The sequence below is a fragment of the Petromyzon marinus genome, chromosome 9 (assembly GCF_048934315.1).
Source record: "Petromyzon marinus isolate PM22_M1 ecotype Great Lakes invasive population chromosome 9, UKy_Petmar_22M1.pri1.0, whole genome shotgun sequence".
Lineage (NCBI taxonomy): Eukaryota > Metazoa > Chordata > Hyperoartia > Petromyzontiformes > Petromyzontidae > Petromyzon > Petromyzon marinus.
Genome location: NC_133675.1, coordinates 3083854 through 3099569, shown reverse-complemented (window position 1 = coordinate 3099569; position 15716 = coordinate 3083854). Strand labels below are relative to the sequence as shown.

At 54.4% G+C, this 15716-nt stretch overlaps 1 protein-coding gene across 4 annotated transcripts in view; it reads left to right on the top strand.

Annotated features, from left to right (window-relative positions):
- Window positions 1-15716, top strand: part of LOC116940697 (complexin-1) — a 336567-nt gene that overhangs the window by 305532 nt on the left and 15319 nt on the right. For all 4 annotated transcript variants that reach the window (XM_076065821.1, XM_076065822.1, XM_032950850.2 and 1 more), the window contains one exon: window positions 14101-14276. In XM_076065821.1, the coding sequence (XP_075921936.1) occupies window positions 14101-14276 (176 nt within the window). The remainder of the gene's footprint in view (window positions 1-14100; window positions 14277-15716) is intronic.

Sequence of the window (15716 nt, the reverse complement as noted above, 5' to 3'; positions counted from 1 at the left end):
TTTATGAATGAGGACGACTTCCGCTCTCGCCGCGCGTGGAAACGAACGCGGCCCCGGGATCACGAGCGCGGTCGCGCGGGGGGGGGGGCACGGGAGGGAGGGGGGAGTACAGAGCACCCTCGGCTACTCCACGTGGGTCCCCTTCGCTACACCACATGGGGGGAGGGGTCGATGGGGGGGGGGGGTGTCCTTTGACGATTCTCGGTCCCTGAGGGTCCCCTCTCGAGACCCCGAGCAGACCGTTCGGTCCCTCGCGAGGGTCCTTCCCTGTCAACCCCCTCCATCCTGGCGCCCACCTTCGCTCGGCTTGCTCACGAGACTCGGAGCTTAGTTCGGGCCTTCCCAACGGGGCAGCCCTCGCGTGCTCACGTGACGTGGAAACTCACAACAATGCTCATGATAATTTATTAAACGTGTTTTGTCAACCCGCGGCTGTATGAAGGCTTCCCCACGACGTTTCGGTCATGCGAGTTGCTTGGCCGTCCTTGACCACGCGTGGACGCCGCGCGTTGGTGAAGGTGGAATGGGGCGGTTGAGGCAATGCTGCTTCAGACGTCACTCGCCGCCGATGTTATCCATGGCCTGGACTCGAGCTTACGTGACCAGGGTTCATGGCGCAATGCGCTAACCGCTGCGCCACCGCTCCCACCCCCTTAAGTAACGTGTGAGTTCGTGAAAGTATGTGTGTGTGTGTGCTTGTGTATATGTGCCGCGTTGGCCTTCATAGGGGCTCGCTAACAGCACTTGCCCCCAACAGTATGTTAAGGCTATAGGGGCATCTTTATCTGTGTGTGTGTGCCTGGGTGTATGTTGGATGGGTGAATGTATATACGAAGCAGTTAGCACGCTGCGCTACAAACCCTGCCACCCGAGTTCGATTCCTGCTCACGGCCAACACCAGCGACGATTACACTATGTAACACATTTTTTTTGGTCCTTGGTAGTAAGTATTATTTCCTCATTGCATATGTCTTACAAGTACACAAAATGGCTATTATTCCCCGCAAACTTTGCTTTTGTGACCAGGACATTGATATTGAGAAATGTACCTATTTTCAATGAGAAAACGGGCGAATGTGTGTCTTTTCGTTCACGTAAGTCAGAAAAAAACAACATATTAATCAAAATTAACAGGTATTTATACTAAAGTAATACGAAAATTACTACAACAGATTTAGAAGTGAGCAGTTTTTCGAGATTTACGATTATACTGTGAATCACTTTCACTGTCCTTGGTAGCGGCGTTCAAAGTCCAGTATATCCTGGTGTAAGCGCTCACCCTGCTCCTCCGAGTACGCTCCCATGTTCTCCTTGAAATGATCAAGATGAGCATCAAGGATATGGACTTTGAGGTACATCCTACAGCCCATTGTGCTGTAGGTCTTCACCAGAGTCTCAACGAGCTCCACATAGTTTTCGACCTTGTGATTGGCCAGGAAGCCACGAACCACTGCGACAAAGCTGTTCCAAGCCGCTTTCTCATTACTAGTGAGCTTCTTGGGAAATTCATTGCACTCCAGGATCTTCTTTATCTGTGGTCCGAGGAAGACACCGGCTTTGACCTTTGCCTCAGACAGCTTAGTGAAGAAGTCTTGAAGGTACTTGAAGGCTGCCGACTCCTTATCTACAGCTCTGACAAATTGTTTCATAATGCCCAATTTGATGTGCAGTGGTGGCATCAGCACCTTCCGGGGTTCCACCAGTGGCTCCCACTTGACCTTGTTCCTCCCCACAGAGATCTCGGTCCGCTGTGGCCAGTCCCGCCTGTGGTAGTGCGCCTTGGTGTCTACATCTTTTGTAGTCATTTTTTTATTACTTTAGTATCAGTACATGTTAATTTTGATTCATATGTTGTTTGTTCTGACTTTATGTGAACGAAAAGACACTAATTCGCTCGTTTTCTCATTGAAAATAGGTAAATTTCAAAATATCAATGTCCTGGTCACAAAAGCAAAGTTTGTGGGGAATAATAGCCATTTTATGTACTTTTGAGACATATGCAATGAGGAAAATAACACTTACTATCCAGGAACAAAAAAAATTGTGTTACACAGTGTTATCTGAAGCGGTCCTGGGACTCCCCGACGTCGACCTAGCCTAAAATAAGTATCTGGTGCGATGTGTAAGAATCGCCACTGGGGAGACAAAGTCGGCCGGGCGTTGTGCTGCTGACCACCCACCCCCTCGTGTGCCGTGCCGAACTTCATAGGTGCTTGCTTACAGCACTTGCCCCAAGAGTCTGTCAAAGGCTATACAGGAGAGGGGGGGGGGTATCTTTGTCTTTGTCTTCCATACGAACGCATTTAAAAATTCACAACTGTCACTGGAGCAGGAATTTCCTACGTTCCGTTGCAGGGACAACATCAAAGGCTGATGGTGATCTCTTAAGGACTCGGAAGAATGAGACGTCTGGATGACAGCGACCCGAGTTACCAACTTAAAAGCCCTTTGCGACCCCTAGCGGCGGAACGTTCACTCGGTCGCGGGATGAACATTGATTGCATCGTCGTCATCGGCCCCTTTCAACGACCACCACGCGGTCACGCACGCAAACAAATTGCATTCGGAGCCATTTCGCAGCCGTTTGTTTTACATTTATTTAAGCAAAGATGTGGCCGTTTACGCAGACCCTAATCTGGTTTGCGGGACCTTTCTGGGGCAAGACTGTGGTCAGACATCCCTCGAATAACCGGGTTAGTGTGTAATTAGAAACATCACGGATGTGCCCATTTCCTCCAGCGATTTTGTAATTACAGATAATCGGCCAGAGCAACACAAAGACAAAGATACTCCATAATGCCTTTAACAGACTGTTGGGGCAAGTGATGTTAGCAAGCACCTATGAAGGCTGGCACGACACATTAGGTGGCTGGCCAGCATTACGCCCGGCCGCCTTTGTCTCTCACGTGGCGATGTTTAAACCACCGCACCAGGTGCTCATTTGAGGCTGAGTAGAGCCTAGGGGAGACCCAGAACCGATTTGAGATAATCGTCATTTGGTGTTGGCCGTGAGCTGGAAGAGAACTCGGGTCGCCGGGTTCGTAGCGCAGCGCGCTAACCGCTACCTTACTGCTCCACACCCGGGCGCGCGCACACACTCACAGAACACGCGCACACACTCACAGAACACGCGCACACACTCACAGAGCACGCGCACACACTCACATAATACGCGCACACACTCACAGAGCACGCGCACACACTCACAGAGCACCGGCACACACTCACAGAGCACCGGCACACACTCAGAGAACACGCGCACACACTCACAGAACACGCGCGCACACTCACAGAACACGCGCACACACTCACAGAACACGCGCACACACTCACAGAGCACGCGCACACACTCACAGAGCACGCGCACACACTCACAGAGCACGCGCACACACTCAGAGAACACGCGCACACACTCAGAGAACACGCGCACACACAGAACACGCGCACACACTCACAGAACACGCGCACACACTCACAGAGCACGCGCACACACTCACAGAACACAAACGCCTGCGGCCACGTGGTTATTGGCACTGCCCCTAGCCCGGGGGGGAGTGACACAGCTCCACACAGCTGGATTTAAGAATCCATTTTGCCATATCCGGCCCACGTCGCAGCCCAAGTCTACCACAACTACTGGCGCTCTCATCAAAAGCAGTGCCCCGTGCCAGTACGAACCAGGCTCGCCCTCCCCCCCCTCACCTGCTTAGCTTCCTGAGATCGGCGGCGTTCGTGTCGATAGACGTGGGCCGGCCGTCCGATTCGCGTATTCGGCGGACGCGGCTGTTTCGCCCTTCACTTCTCGACGGGAATCCGTCTCTCCGCCACGGCGCGCGGGTTCCCCACGCGGCCTCACGTGGCACGAGCGCCGTGCGTCGGCGCTCGTTCACGCGCCCGGAGCAGGCGGCGCGCAGGGCCGTGACGGATAAGCGGACAACGCGCCCCGGGGATAACTCTCTCCCCATCCCATGACAATAACAACAACAAAAACTCCTTTAACAAAAAGTTTTTGTTAAAGCAACGGTTTTTTTTCTTCACAACTTTGTTTAACTCACGGTCGAGAAGTACGTCAATGATGCGGCACCTGCTCCCGCATCGACGTTTACTTGCATGAATGTATTACATTATAAATTAATCTTTAATGTACAACTTTTGTTTGTGTGGAGTGAGGGTTCCCGTAACTCCTTCACACGGAGCATGCGCGCCTGAGACACGTGGCGCCTGCTTCTTGGGCGGCGAGGTGATTCGAGAGTTTAGGGACCGCAACGTCTTTTACGTACACAAATCTAAATAAATAATAAGGCGTCCATACAAAATGTAAATTGCTTTAGAGTAGCGAATTAATTGATTCACCGATGCATTGTCACCGGATCTGAGCACTTGCGCAAAATTTGGAATTGATTGGACAACGGGAAGTGGACGAAATTTTGATTACAAGATTTGACCACGACACAGGAATCAAGTTAAGTAAAACCGTTGAAAAAAACCCCCACGAAAGTATTTGTTTCACACCTCTTCCGTCGGTCCCGCAAGCTTCTCGGGAGGGCATGATTTTAGCAGCATTTGCAGTTCAGTTACAAGTATTAAGTGTCTCATTCGCATAGTCGGGGGGGGGGGACTGCCGGGTGTTTCCTAGGCAAGAACCTTTAAGATGTGGGTCCTAGTCCGACGCGATGTGATATAAAACGTAACACAAACCAATCACGAGCGTCGTCGCGGAGAAAATGATGGACACGTTCAGCGACATTTACCAAGCGAGAAGCGGGGGGAGGGTGGCGGGGGATGGGGAGAGGCGGCGGGGCGTGAGGGCCGGGGTGATGGGGAGGGGGTCCAACTCCCTCGGCTCTCTGTGTAACGCTCCGCGTTTGATTTCGTCTTGGTTGGGGTGCCGCTTTCGCGTAAATGCGAATTTAGCTGGCACACGAAAGCGCTGCTCTGCCGAGTTGGTGGCGGGGACGGCTGATGGGGGGTTGGTGGGGATGGTGTAGGAATGGTGAGAGTATCGGGTGGGCGGGGGTGATAGAGGAGGTGGCGAGGCTGCTTGGGTTGGGGTGAGTGGCTCGGCGCGGGTGGTGAGGGTGTTGGTGGCGGACATGTGTTTAGAGTTAAGGGATGGTGAGGCTGGTGATGAGAGTGTGCAGGTATTGGCGGGGTAGACACATGGTGAGGATGATGGTGAGAGTGGGGATGTTGGCGTGGAGGAGGCGTTGAGGGAGTTGTATGGATGATGGGGGGAGGGGATGGGGGGTGGTGTCTAAACCTCCCCGTGATGTTGCGACTCGACGTGGCAAATCTCTCCCTCCTCGTTCCCCCCAAGCTGTCTCCCTCCAGGCTCTCTCATCCCCCCCCCCGCACTCTCTCTTCTCCACGTGCTCTCCCTCCACGCTCTCTCCTCTACGCTCTCCCATCCACTATCGCTCTCTACCCACGCTCTCTCCCTACACGCGCTCTCTGCTTCCTTCACGCGAAGCTCCGCGCCCCCCCCCCCCTCCCATGCCCCCCCCGCCGGGGCCCGCATGGCACCGTGTTTAACGCAATGCGGCAGGACCCCCCCCCCTCTTCCCCTCCCTCATCCTCCCCCTCCTCTCGCCCCGGGGGTTCACGACGGGGCGCGCGTATAGAGCCCGCAAACTGCGCGGCAGTACGACATCATCAACATTATTGTTATCGTTAACACTGTCACGATCGTCGTCGTCATCATCGTCGTTATCAAAGTAACCGTCAACATCATCACGATCGATATCGTCATCAACGTCCTTATCATAGCCATAATTGTCATCAGTATATTTTTAGTTCATATCATCATCATCATCATCACTGCCGCGTTGGAGATAATGGTTGCTGTCATCATCACCATCGCTACCACCTGTAATGGGTAATTCCGGACACGTGCTGTGGACGAGTGGAACACGTGGCAAGAAACGACGGTCCGGGCTCACACCCCGCACAGATGACGATCACTGCCGCACTCCTTCCCCCGCGTGCGGTGGCGGCGAGCTGCAATGAGCGCACAGCGACATCCATCCCCGCATCCACCCACACCTCCACCCACACCTCCATCCACACCTCCACCCACACCTCCACCCACGCCTCCATCCACACCTCCACCCACACCTCCATCCACACATCCACCCACACCTCCACCCACACTTCCACCCACACCTCCAACCACACTTCCACCCACACCTCCACCCACACATCCACTCACACCTCCATACACACTTCCACCCACACATCCACCCACACCTCCACCCACACTTCCACCCACACCTCCACCCACACATCCACTCACACCTCCATACACACCTCCACCCACACATCCACCCACGCCTCCACCCACGCCTCCATCCACGCCTCCATCCACGCCTCCACCCACACTTCCACCCACCACTCCACCCACACCTCCGCCCACACTTCCACCCACACCTCCACCCACCACTCCACCCACGCCTCCATCCACACCTCCATCCATACCTCCACCCACACCTCCACATTGAATTACCCTCTTCCTCTTCAACCTGAGTTTCCTCCTGCTGCTTATCTCTCCTGGATCTGCGCTATATCATCATTCTCCACCTCTTCATTCTCGTGCTTCTCCTGAACCAACTCCTCGTACCCCCCCCCCCCCCCGCTGTGCTAAGAGGCATCTTTATTGGATTGGTTAGCGCAGCGCTTCGCATCACGTGCTAATCGGGGGGGGGGGGGGGTAATGCAATTTGACGCATTGCTCGCGCCGCCCACCGTACATCACTGGCGAGTTAAACGGGGCAAGGAGAAGCAGAGAGGATGTAGCAGGGAGTAGTGAGGTGCGGAGATGTCAGGCCCCCTGCTGAGATGGCGTTTATTTGTGTGCAGAAGGAGGCATTAGTGGGGGCCGTAGACTTCATTAATCCCCCGTGACTCAAGAAAGTCACGTTCTGCCCTGCCTTAAACAAATGTTGCCGGGGGAGATCGGCTGATGCAGCTAAATGCAAGTTGTCTGCCTATTCACCGGTCTGTGTGCAAGTCCGTGTGTGCTCGCTAATAGCACTTGCCCAAACAATCTCGTAAGGCTCTTCCGCGTGGGATCGTAGTCTTGGCTGTGTGCGCGCGTGCGTGTCTGTTCATCTGCATGAATTCACGTGTCTTGTATTTTTCGGTCTGCGTATGCACGCGTGTATTCACGTGCACGTGTTCATGTGAATTTATGTGGTAACCTGCGGCTCCGGAGCCGCGTGCGGCTCTTCAAGGACTGTTTCGTGACGTTATTTATTCAGGGACCACCGTTTTGTATTCACGTGCATTGCGCCTCTTGAAATATATATATTTTTTAATACCGAATTCGGCAAAAATGGCTCTTCTTATTATTTCGGTTGCCGACCCCTGGTGTACACTGATCAGATGTATTTGACACGTGTTTACGCAAGTCTCGTGTTTACGCAAGTCTCGTGTTTACGCAAGTCTCGTGTTTACGCAAATCTCGTGTTCACGCAAAGTCTCGTGTTTACGCAAGTCTCGTGTTTACGCAAGTCCCGTCTTCAGTCGGGGCAGTCCAACGGTAACATTTGAGAAATTGGGGCCGTAAGCATAAATGGCCTTCAAGTCAGAGGGCCGGCTTGGCCCAGCGTTCTACAAGTCTCACTCTGGACTCTCACGAATACACGAGTTCCTGGCATCGGTGAACCGTGGAGTGTGACGCCAAAGTCACTGTCACGAGTAGTTATTGTGGATTGTTCACTGGATTCCCATTGTTTGAGGGTTCTGGTTGATTATTAGTCGTGTATTATACACCTTCCCTGCTATTGTTGTATGCAGCCCCAGTAAGCCCTCCCTTCCCACGTCACTTTCTCGCCGCTTTGGTCGCTTCACCATGGGAGGAAGAAAAAAAAAGATCTGCTTCGGTCAATGGGCCTCAACCCCAGAGGCACCGACTGCCCAGTCCTCACACGTTCATTCCACCCGTGCGCAACACGTGTACCCGCGCTCACGTGTTCCTTGTTCCCCGACAAAATCTATCCATTTGTTCGGTCCAAACTACCCCCCCCCCACCTCCCCCCGTAAACAAGATTCAGTCAATTAGTGGCCCAGGACTCAGGGGGGGGGGGGCAGAATAACAACAGCGGCAGCAGCACTGCTGTTAATCAAGCGGTGGTTACCCCCCCCCCGCCCCCCCGACTCTTTAGAAGAGCAACGCGACGGGACACAAAGGCGCGGCGTCTTCCTCCGTCTCGCCACGTTGGCGCTGCCACGCGTTTGATTGTTGCGGAAATCGCCGCGCCTGGGGCGAAGGAGGCGACGGAGGCTGTGGCCCGGAGTCTCTGCGCGCTGAGGGATGCGCGGTTTCATTCCGCAGACTCGCACCCCACACGTCACACTCACACACGTGACACTCACACACATCACACACACATCACACACGTCACACTCACCCACGTGACACTCACACACGTCACACTCACACACGTGACACTCACACACATCGCACACATCACACACGTCACACTCACACACGTCACAATTACACCATCACTCACACTCACAACGTCACACTCACACCATCACTCACACGTCACTCGTACATCACACAACACTCATCACGGGGCATATCACCTTGTCCACCACCTCATTCTTTATGCTCGGGTGTAGACTCTGGTGGGGGTCCAGTGTTTGTCACGTGTTGAGGTCTTCACTGTGGTGGGGTTAGGATATCCTGGAGTTTGGTGTTAGTGTCCAGTGTTGAAGTATAGGGTTGGGGTCTGGTGTTAAGGGTCTGGTGCTGGGATTTGAACTGTGATAGGATCATCTGATTGAGTCTTAGTGTTTTTGGTCTAAATGTTGATACCCCAGTTTTGTGGTATTACGTAAAGGTTCTTTGTTACGATCACCTCGTGTCGAACTTTTATAATCGTGATATCTCGGTGGGTTCGGGTCTAATGTCGACGTTGCGTCTTTGTGTCTGGCCGTCGTGCCACGGTCAGCTGCTGGGGCCTGACTCTGGCTCCTCGCGTTCTCGGCGTGGCGAGCGGCCGTTAAGCGTGGCCAGAGTTTTTGCTGGCGACGCCACAGGTTTTCCATTAATTCGATGTCCGCGCCACCTCCTTTCACCAGCTCCGGATCTGGAGACTAAATCGCTTGCATCGAAGCTGTGTGCCTCCTGATGCCACCGCGTGGCGCATCTCCCCCACCACCCCCCCGGCTAGGGTTTAGAGGCAGTGCTCCGTGGTGGGGAGACACGGGGATAAAAAACCACGTCGAAATAAGCCCCGTATTAGAGATTTTCAGAAATCTCCCAAACGCATCTCAAATTTGCGCGTCAATTAGGAGGGTTCGAAAGAAAAGGCGCGTTATTGAGCGGCGGGATTTTGAGTCATCTAAATTGAAATTACTCCCGCATGGAGATCTGCACGCTGCGTGACTCGTCCCGATCACTATTCAAACCACGGACGTTAAACAAATAATATTGGGCCCAACAAAAAAAAAAGCCAATCTCTTCCTGATTTGGTTGCGTCCTGCGCGGCTCGGGGTGTGAATGGAATTTTGCACCATTTCGTGGCACAGCAACGCAACGGCGGCGTTCGGCGTTCGCGTCTCGCCGCGATGCCGTTCCGCGAGAGTGCCCGCGGATAGCCCCGGCGCACGTCTCTGCCCCTTCTCGCCGCGTGCCCCTTACATCAGCGGTGTCCTTCGTCGCAAGGCCCACGGGCCACTGACGGCCCCTGGTGGCCTTGAGTGCGGCCCCTGATGTGTGCCTGCCCCCCCCCCACCGACAATCCACAAATCACACATGTGAAACCTCCCCCCCCCCCATCATCATCGTGCTGCTATCAAACCCAACAATGGTTTCAAATGATGATGTCTTATCGGCGAAAGTGCTCCCCTCCCCTCTGAACATATGTGAAGAACGCTGCCTTACGGCGAGGGCCACGTTGGTGGTGGGGGGCGGTGGGCCCCACCAGCTGGGGCTGTTGTGGAGCCAGGGCAGGCGCTCCAACTTTCACTCTGCTTAGTTTTTTTATTTTACCAGGTAAATGCGACTGAGCTGTACAGCTCTTTTTTCAGAAGCGACCTGGCCACAAATGATAGCTCAACGTCGTGGCTTATTACGTGGAAATACAGTATATAGCAGAAAATACTCGGAATGCTAAATAATTATAAATGCTATGGTGCCCCCCCCCCCGACACAACAATCTTACTGCCCCCCTCCCCCCCGCTTCACCATCCGAGAGAAGCTGGAGCCAGGCCTGGCCCTGGGTGGAGGTGGATTTGACTAAAAGCGTTGAGCGGAGTAGAAATCCGCTCGTGAGTGCGAGCGCTGAGTGGATCGTTACATCACAGGATCGCGAGAGACGGTGGCGTACTGGGAAGACCTTAATCCAGCAGTGGCTTGACCAAGGCACGGTTCCATCCTAGTCTCGGATCCCCCGCTCGCACACACACACGCACGCGCGCGTGCAATTACACACGAGTTCCGGATACTGCTGTTGTGACCCCCCTTCTCCAGAATCCGTGTAAAACTTAATTACCAGAGCGAAATACATGCATTTATATAACACGGAAATTCATCTTGTGATTCCCTTTGTTGCTGCATTAATTGCGTTGGTTCTCAAATTGGCCCGAAACAAAGTTTATTTTATAAAATCATCAGCGGCTAAATCCAATCTCGGACAAAGTCACCTTGGCTGCTCCAGGCCCCTGAGCCTCTCCGTGTGATTCCGCCTTGTACACAGGCGTGTGTGTACACGGGCGTGTGTGTACACGGGCGTGTGTGTACACGGGCGTGTGTGTACACGGGCGTGTGTGTACACGGGCGTGTGTGTACAGGGGCGTGTGCGTACACGGGAGTGTGTGTACATGGGAGTGTGTGTACCTGTATAACACGCCCGAGAATTTACGTGGCGATATTTCTCCTTGTTTTGTGTTCAGGGTTTCACTTCAGCGGTTCCTCATTTCCGCGTGGACGTTTTTATTCGAAGAATAATTCAATGGCGCTGTCATGGTTTTTTTTTTACGGCTCCGTGTTCCTTGGCCCACGCTCAAATCCGGTCCCACAAGGGATGGGGCTTCTGGCTCACAGACCCCCCCCCCCACCACCCCGCCCCCACTCCTCATCCCCCCCACTTTCCCACCCCACCGGGACCGCATCCTCAGTGGTCCGCAATGATGAGACGCGTTTTCGCTCGCACACTCAAGGATCGTCCATTTACCCTCGTAGGCCAGAGGGCCTGTCAGCGAGAACCTTTAATGGGAACTCAAAAGTCAAAGTGATTTCCTGGCTCAACTGAGCATTGGGGCATCGGTGCTCATTTCCCGTTTACAGCCCTGCACAGCCAGTGCCGGAAATTCCATTATTCGAATGGCATGGGTGAGCATCCATCGGACAACCACTGTTGACTTATTCACAATGTGGTACTCGTTTTATCGACCCTGGAAGGATGATGGGCTGAGTCAACCCCAATCCAGTGTTTGGACTCGTAACCTTTCCGATTGCGATTATAGCACAAATAAGCAAACAAATATTGAACTATCTGTTTACAAATATTTAACTATTTGTTTACCCTGGAAAGCCTCGTTGAGTTTCAAGACGTGCTTGGCCAATTCCTATAAAGTAGAGTTTGGATTTTAAGGTCAGAGTGTCACATGATTTGGGGCCAAACTTAAATAAAATAATGTATTATTATTAGTTCCACTTTTATCGTCTCCTTTCGCATTATTTCTTAATTTCATATCTTATTTGTGTGAGCTTTGTTTGCTCCGTTAGTTTACACACAACGTCAGCGTGCTATTAGCATGTCATTCGCATGTCTCGTGAATTCGCAATCGTCACGCGGCACGATTGACCGCGTGCATCGAGAGCGTGGGAATCGATCGTCGCGTGACTAACGACCGACGCCTACGCACCACGCCGTGTATTAATTTAAGGCTGAGTTGACCTACGAGAGTGCCAGCGAAAGACAACATAGATAGCACGCGCCACTGACGTTGCGCGCGGCTGGGTGCTGAAAGAAAAGCGGGTGGGTGGGGGTGGGGGGGGATCAGAGCGCAGTGTGCCACCAATACAAGCGCACACACACAGAGACAAATGTCCCCCTTGTAGCCTTCACCTACTGTTGGGGCAAGTGCCGTTTGGTATTAAGAAGCCACGGGAGCGATATTAGGAAGCTGCTGGAGCGATCCACTTTTGAATTCTAGATTGAGAACGAATTTCTTTAGAATTGCTCTGTTTGCACGGTTCTAACGAAGTTCAAGGAACCAGAGCAAACGACGTCTATGAAGGTTGGCACGGCGCCCTTATGTGGTGGGTGGGGGGGGGGGCATCACCACATCCGACCGCCGTTGTGTGCCTCGTGTTTCTGTTTAGACACCGCACCAGGTACTCATTTAAAGGGAGGCCCAGAATCGGTTCAGATTATGACCACCGATGCTGGCCCTGGCCGGGGATCGAACTCGACAGATCACCGAGTCCGCAGCGCAGTATGATGATGATGATCATCATGATGATGATCATCATCATAATCACCGCTCTCGCGTATTATTGACAGCAACGCGTTCAGGAGCTAAATGCCAAAGTCGAGATGAGCTGGCCGCGACGAGAGGGGCTTCAGGAGAGAGAGAGAGAGAGCTCGCTCACCGAACCACCGCTTCACATCGAATACAGCAGGCACAAATAAAAAATATCACCCGTATAGCCTTAACAGACTGCAGGAGCAAGCGCTGTTAGCTGAGATTCCACTCGTCAACAGTGCTGCGTGGCCGGGACTCCAACTCATGTGACCGGGATCGTAGCGCAGTGCGCCAACCACGGTGCTGCCCTTCCCCAGCACCCCCCAACACCCCCCAACACAAACACGCACAACAAAGATGCCTAGTTTAGTCTGAGCGGACTGTTGGGGCAAGCACGGCAGACGAGGGTGTGGGTCGCCGGCACCACGCCCGGCCAGCCGCCTTTGTCTCCCCAGTGGCGATGTTTCACACATCGCACCAGGTGCTCGTTTTGAGGCTGAGTCAACAGCAGACGCACGCGCATCGGCACGTGAGTGCCTCCGAGCATTTCACTCTTAAACAAAACACGGGGGGGGGGAGGGTTTAGTTGCGTCCCCGTCCTCCCCCGACCCCCACCTACCAATAGTGCGGACGAACTTACCATGAAAAAAAGGCGCGCAAGCGGCGCGTGCGTGAGAACAAATTGGAAACTCGGGGAGCGGGGTAGAGGCGGGATAGAGACGCCAGGGCGCCGCGTCTGGAATGCGTCCGGCTCGATTAGGGCCGAGCGCCTCGGGGCCGATGGCGCGGCTCCTCGGTCAGCGCTGGCGGCACTCCGCGATCGAAAGCATTGATTCGTTTTTCTTGGTAAGAAAATTGCTCCGTGCTGGAAAGCGACGGGACGACAATCCGCGTGGCGGAAATCCGCCGCAGCATCGCTCCCTCCCGCGTGCGAACCTCCCCACTCACCCCCCCCCACACACACCTCCCGCACCCCACAAACCCCCCCACGCCATCCCTCACACCTATCCCTGAGCACCCCCCCCCCTCTCGCCCCCCCCCCCCCTAGTTCTCCACGAACCCTCTCCCCTCCAATCTCTTGCCAAAATTCACATCTAAGCTCGGAAATTCTTGCGGGGCATCATAAAGTGTGAGGTTCCATTATCACGCGAAATGCCTGAATTGAGAGGCAGGGACAGGGCTCTGGGTGTCTCGATTGGTGTCCTGACATCACTTTAGGGCCCCCCATTCCATGTATCACACCAATCTCACCCTGTCCCGTCTCTCATTCTGTTTCCTTGTTTCATTGAATCACTGTCGGCCTGTCCCCTTGTGTGTGTGTGTCTCTCTCTCTCTCTCTCTGCTTCTCCCATCTATCGCCAAGTCTGCTCTCCCTGTATCCATCGGGCTTTATCTCTGTCTCCTTGCCTCCGTCTCTCTAACGTCTCTGTCACTCCGTCGCGCTGTCTCCTGGCGTCTGTCGTTTTACCACCCGTCCATCTGTCCCCCTGTCCTGCTAAGCCACCAACCCCCACCCCGTCTCCCCCATCTCCCAGTGCACCCGTCCCCACCCGTCCGTCTGCCTGTCTCACGCAGAGCGCTCGATGTCCCCCCCCCCACCCCCCCGCGCCACCCCCGCAGGAGCGACGAAGGACATGGGGAAGATGATGGGCGGCAACGAGGAGAAGGACCCGGACGCCGAGAAGAAGCAGGAGGAGCAACAGGAGGCCCTGCGGCAACAGGAGGAGGAGCGCAAATCCAAGTACGCGAAGATGGAGGCCGAGCGAGAGAACATGCGGCAGGGGATCCGAGACAAGGTACCCACCGGCCGCGCTCGCCGCGGAAACCACAAACACCGCAGCATCACCGCCCCTACCACCGCCGCTGTCCACCGCACTCGAATAAAAAAGACGTTTTTTTTTTACCAGGTAAGGACCACTGAGATATGTAGATCTTTTTCAAAAGCGACCAGGTCACGAATGATAGCTCAACAAAGTGGCTTACGTGGAAGTGTTTAGCAGCCAAATACGCGCGTTGATTCTAAATGTGGAGGGGAAAACAGGAGGGGTTCGGAGAACAAATCCATGCCACCACGGGAAGAACATGCAAACTCCAAATATACAGAAGGCGTTAGGGTCGGGATCGAACCCACGACCTCCTGCGTACCAAGCGAAGCAGTTAACATCTCCTAGCCACCGTGATGATGAGAGAGAGACACGCAAACTCCAAATATACAGCGGGCGTCAGGGTCGGGATCGAACCCACGACCTCCTGCGTACCAAGCGAAGCAGTTAACATCTCCTAGCCACCGTGATGATGATGAGAGAGAGACACGCAAACTCCAAATATACAGCAGGCGTCAGGGTCGGGATCGAACCCACGACCTCCTGCGTACCAAGCGAAGCAGTTAACATCTCCTAGCCACCGTGATGATGATGAGAGAGAGACACGCAAACTCCAAATATACAGCAGGCGTCAGGGTCGGGATCGTACCCACGACCTCCTGCGTACCAAGCGAAGCAGTTAACATCTCCTAGCCACCGCAGCGCACGCTTCCACACTTCACACACTCGCGGCACGCTCGCCGACGCGCGCATCACACGCCAGGCACGCTGTCTGCACCTCGCCGGCATTGCCGTCGGAACTCTGTCCGAGAGACAATGGTGCGAAGTCTTCCGAGTGTGGGAGGACGTCTGCAGGAGGAAGGTGTGGAGGGAGGGGAAAGGATGTACGCAGATTCCGCGGGCAGGCGGAGAGAGAGGGAAGGAGTGGGGCAGACGGAGTGAGGGAGGGAGTCTTTGATTGTGCAGGGTGGTGGGAGGGGCAGGATGGGGGCGGTGTGGGAGCCGAGTTGGAAAGAATTCAGAAGTCACCGAACGTGGGCGCAGAGTGGGCACAGTGGGCACGACGACGATGATGAAATGTGCGCGGCTGAGAGCGCTGGATGGGGTGGGGAGGGGCCGCGTGAGCCCTGGGGGGGATACCCCCAAACACCCCCCCCAACCCCCCCCAACACCCCCCCAACACCCCCCCCAACACCCCCCCCAACCCCCACCACGATGTGAGTCACCGCGCGTGGGCAGACCTGACCCCCCCCCCCCCCACCCCTGCACTACTCTGAAATGTTCCATAATTTATTCTTTGACGCTATTTGCCTGCGTTTTTATTGTAAGTTGACAACACGGAAACGGACGGGGCTGCGCCTTTTGCGGCGTTGGCTCTCGGGGTACCCCTCGAGATCGGTTGAGAGTCACGAC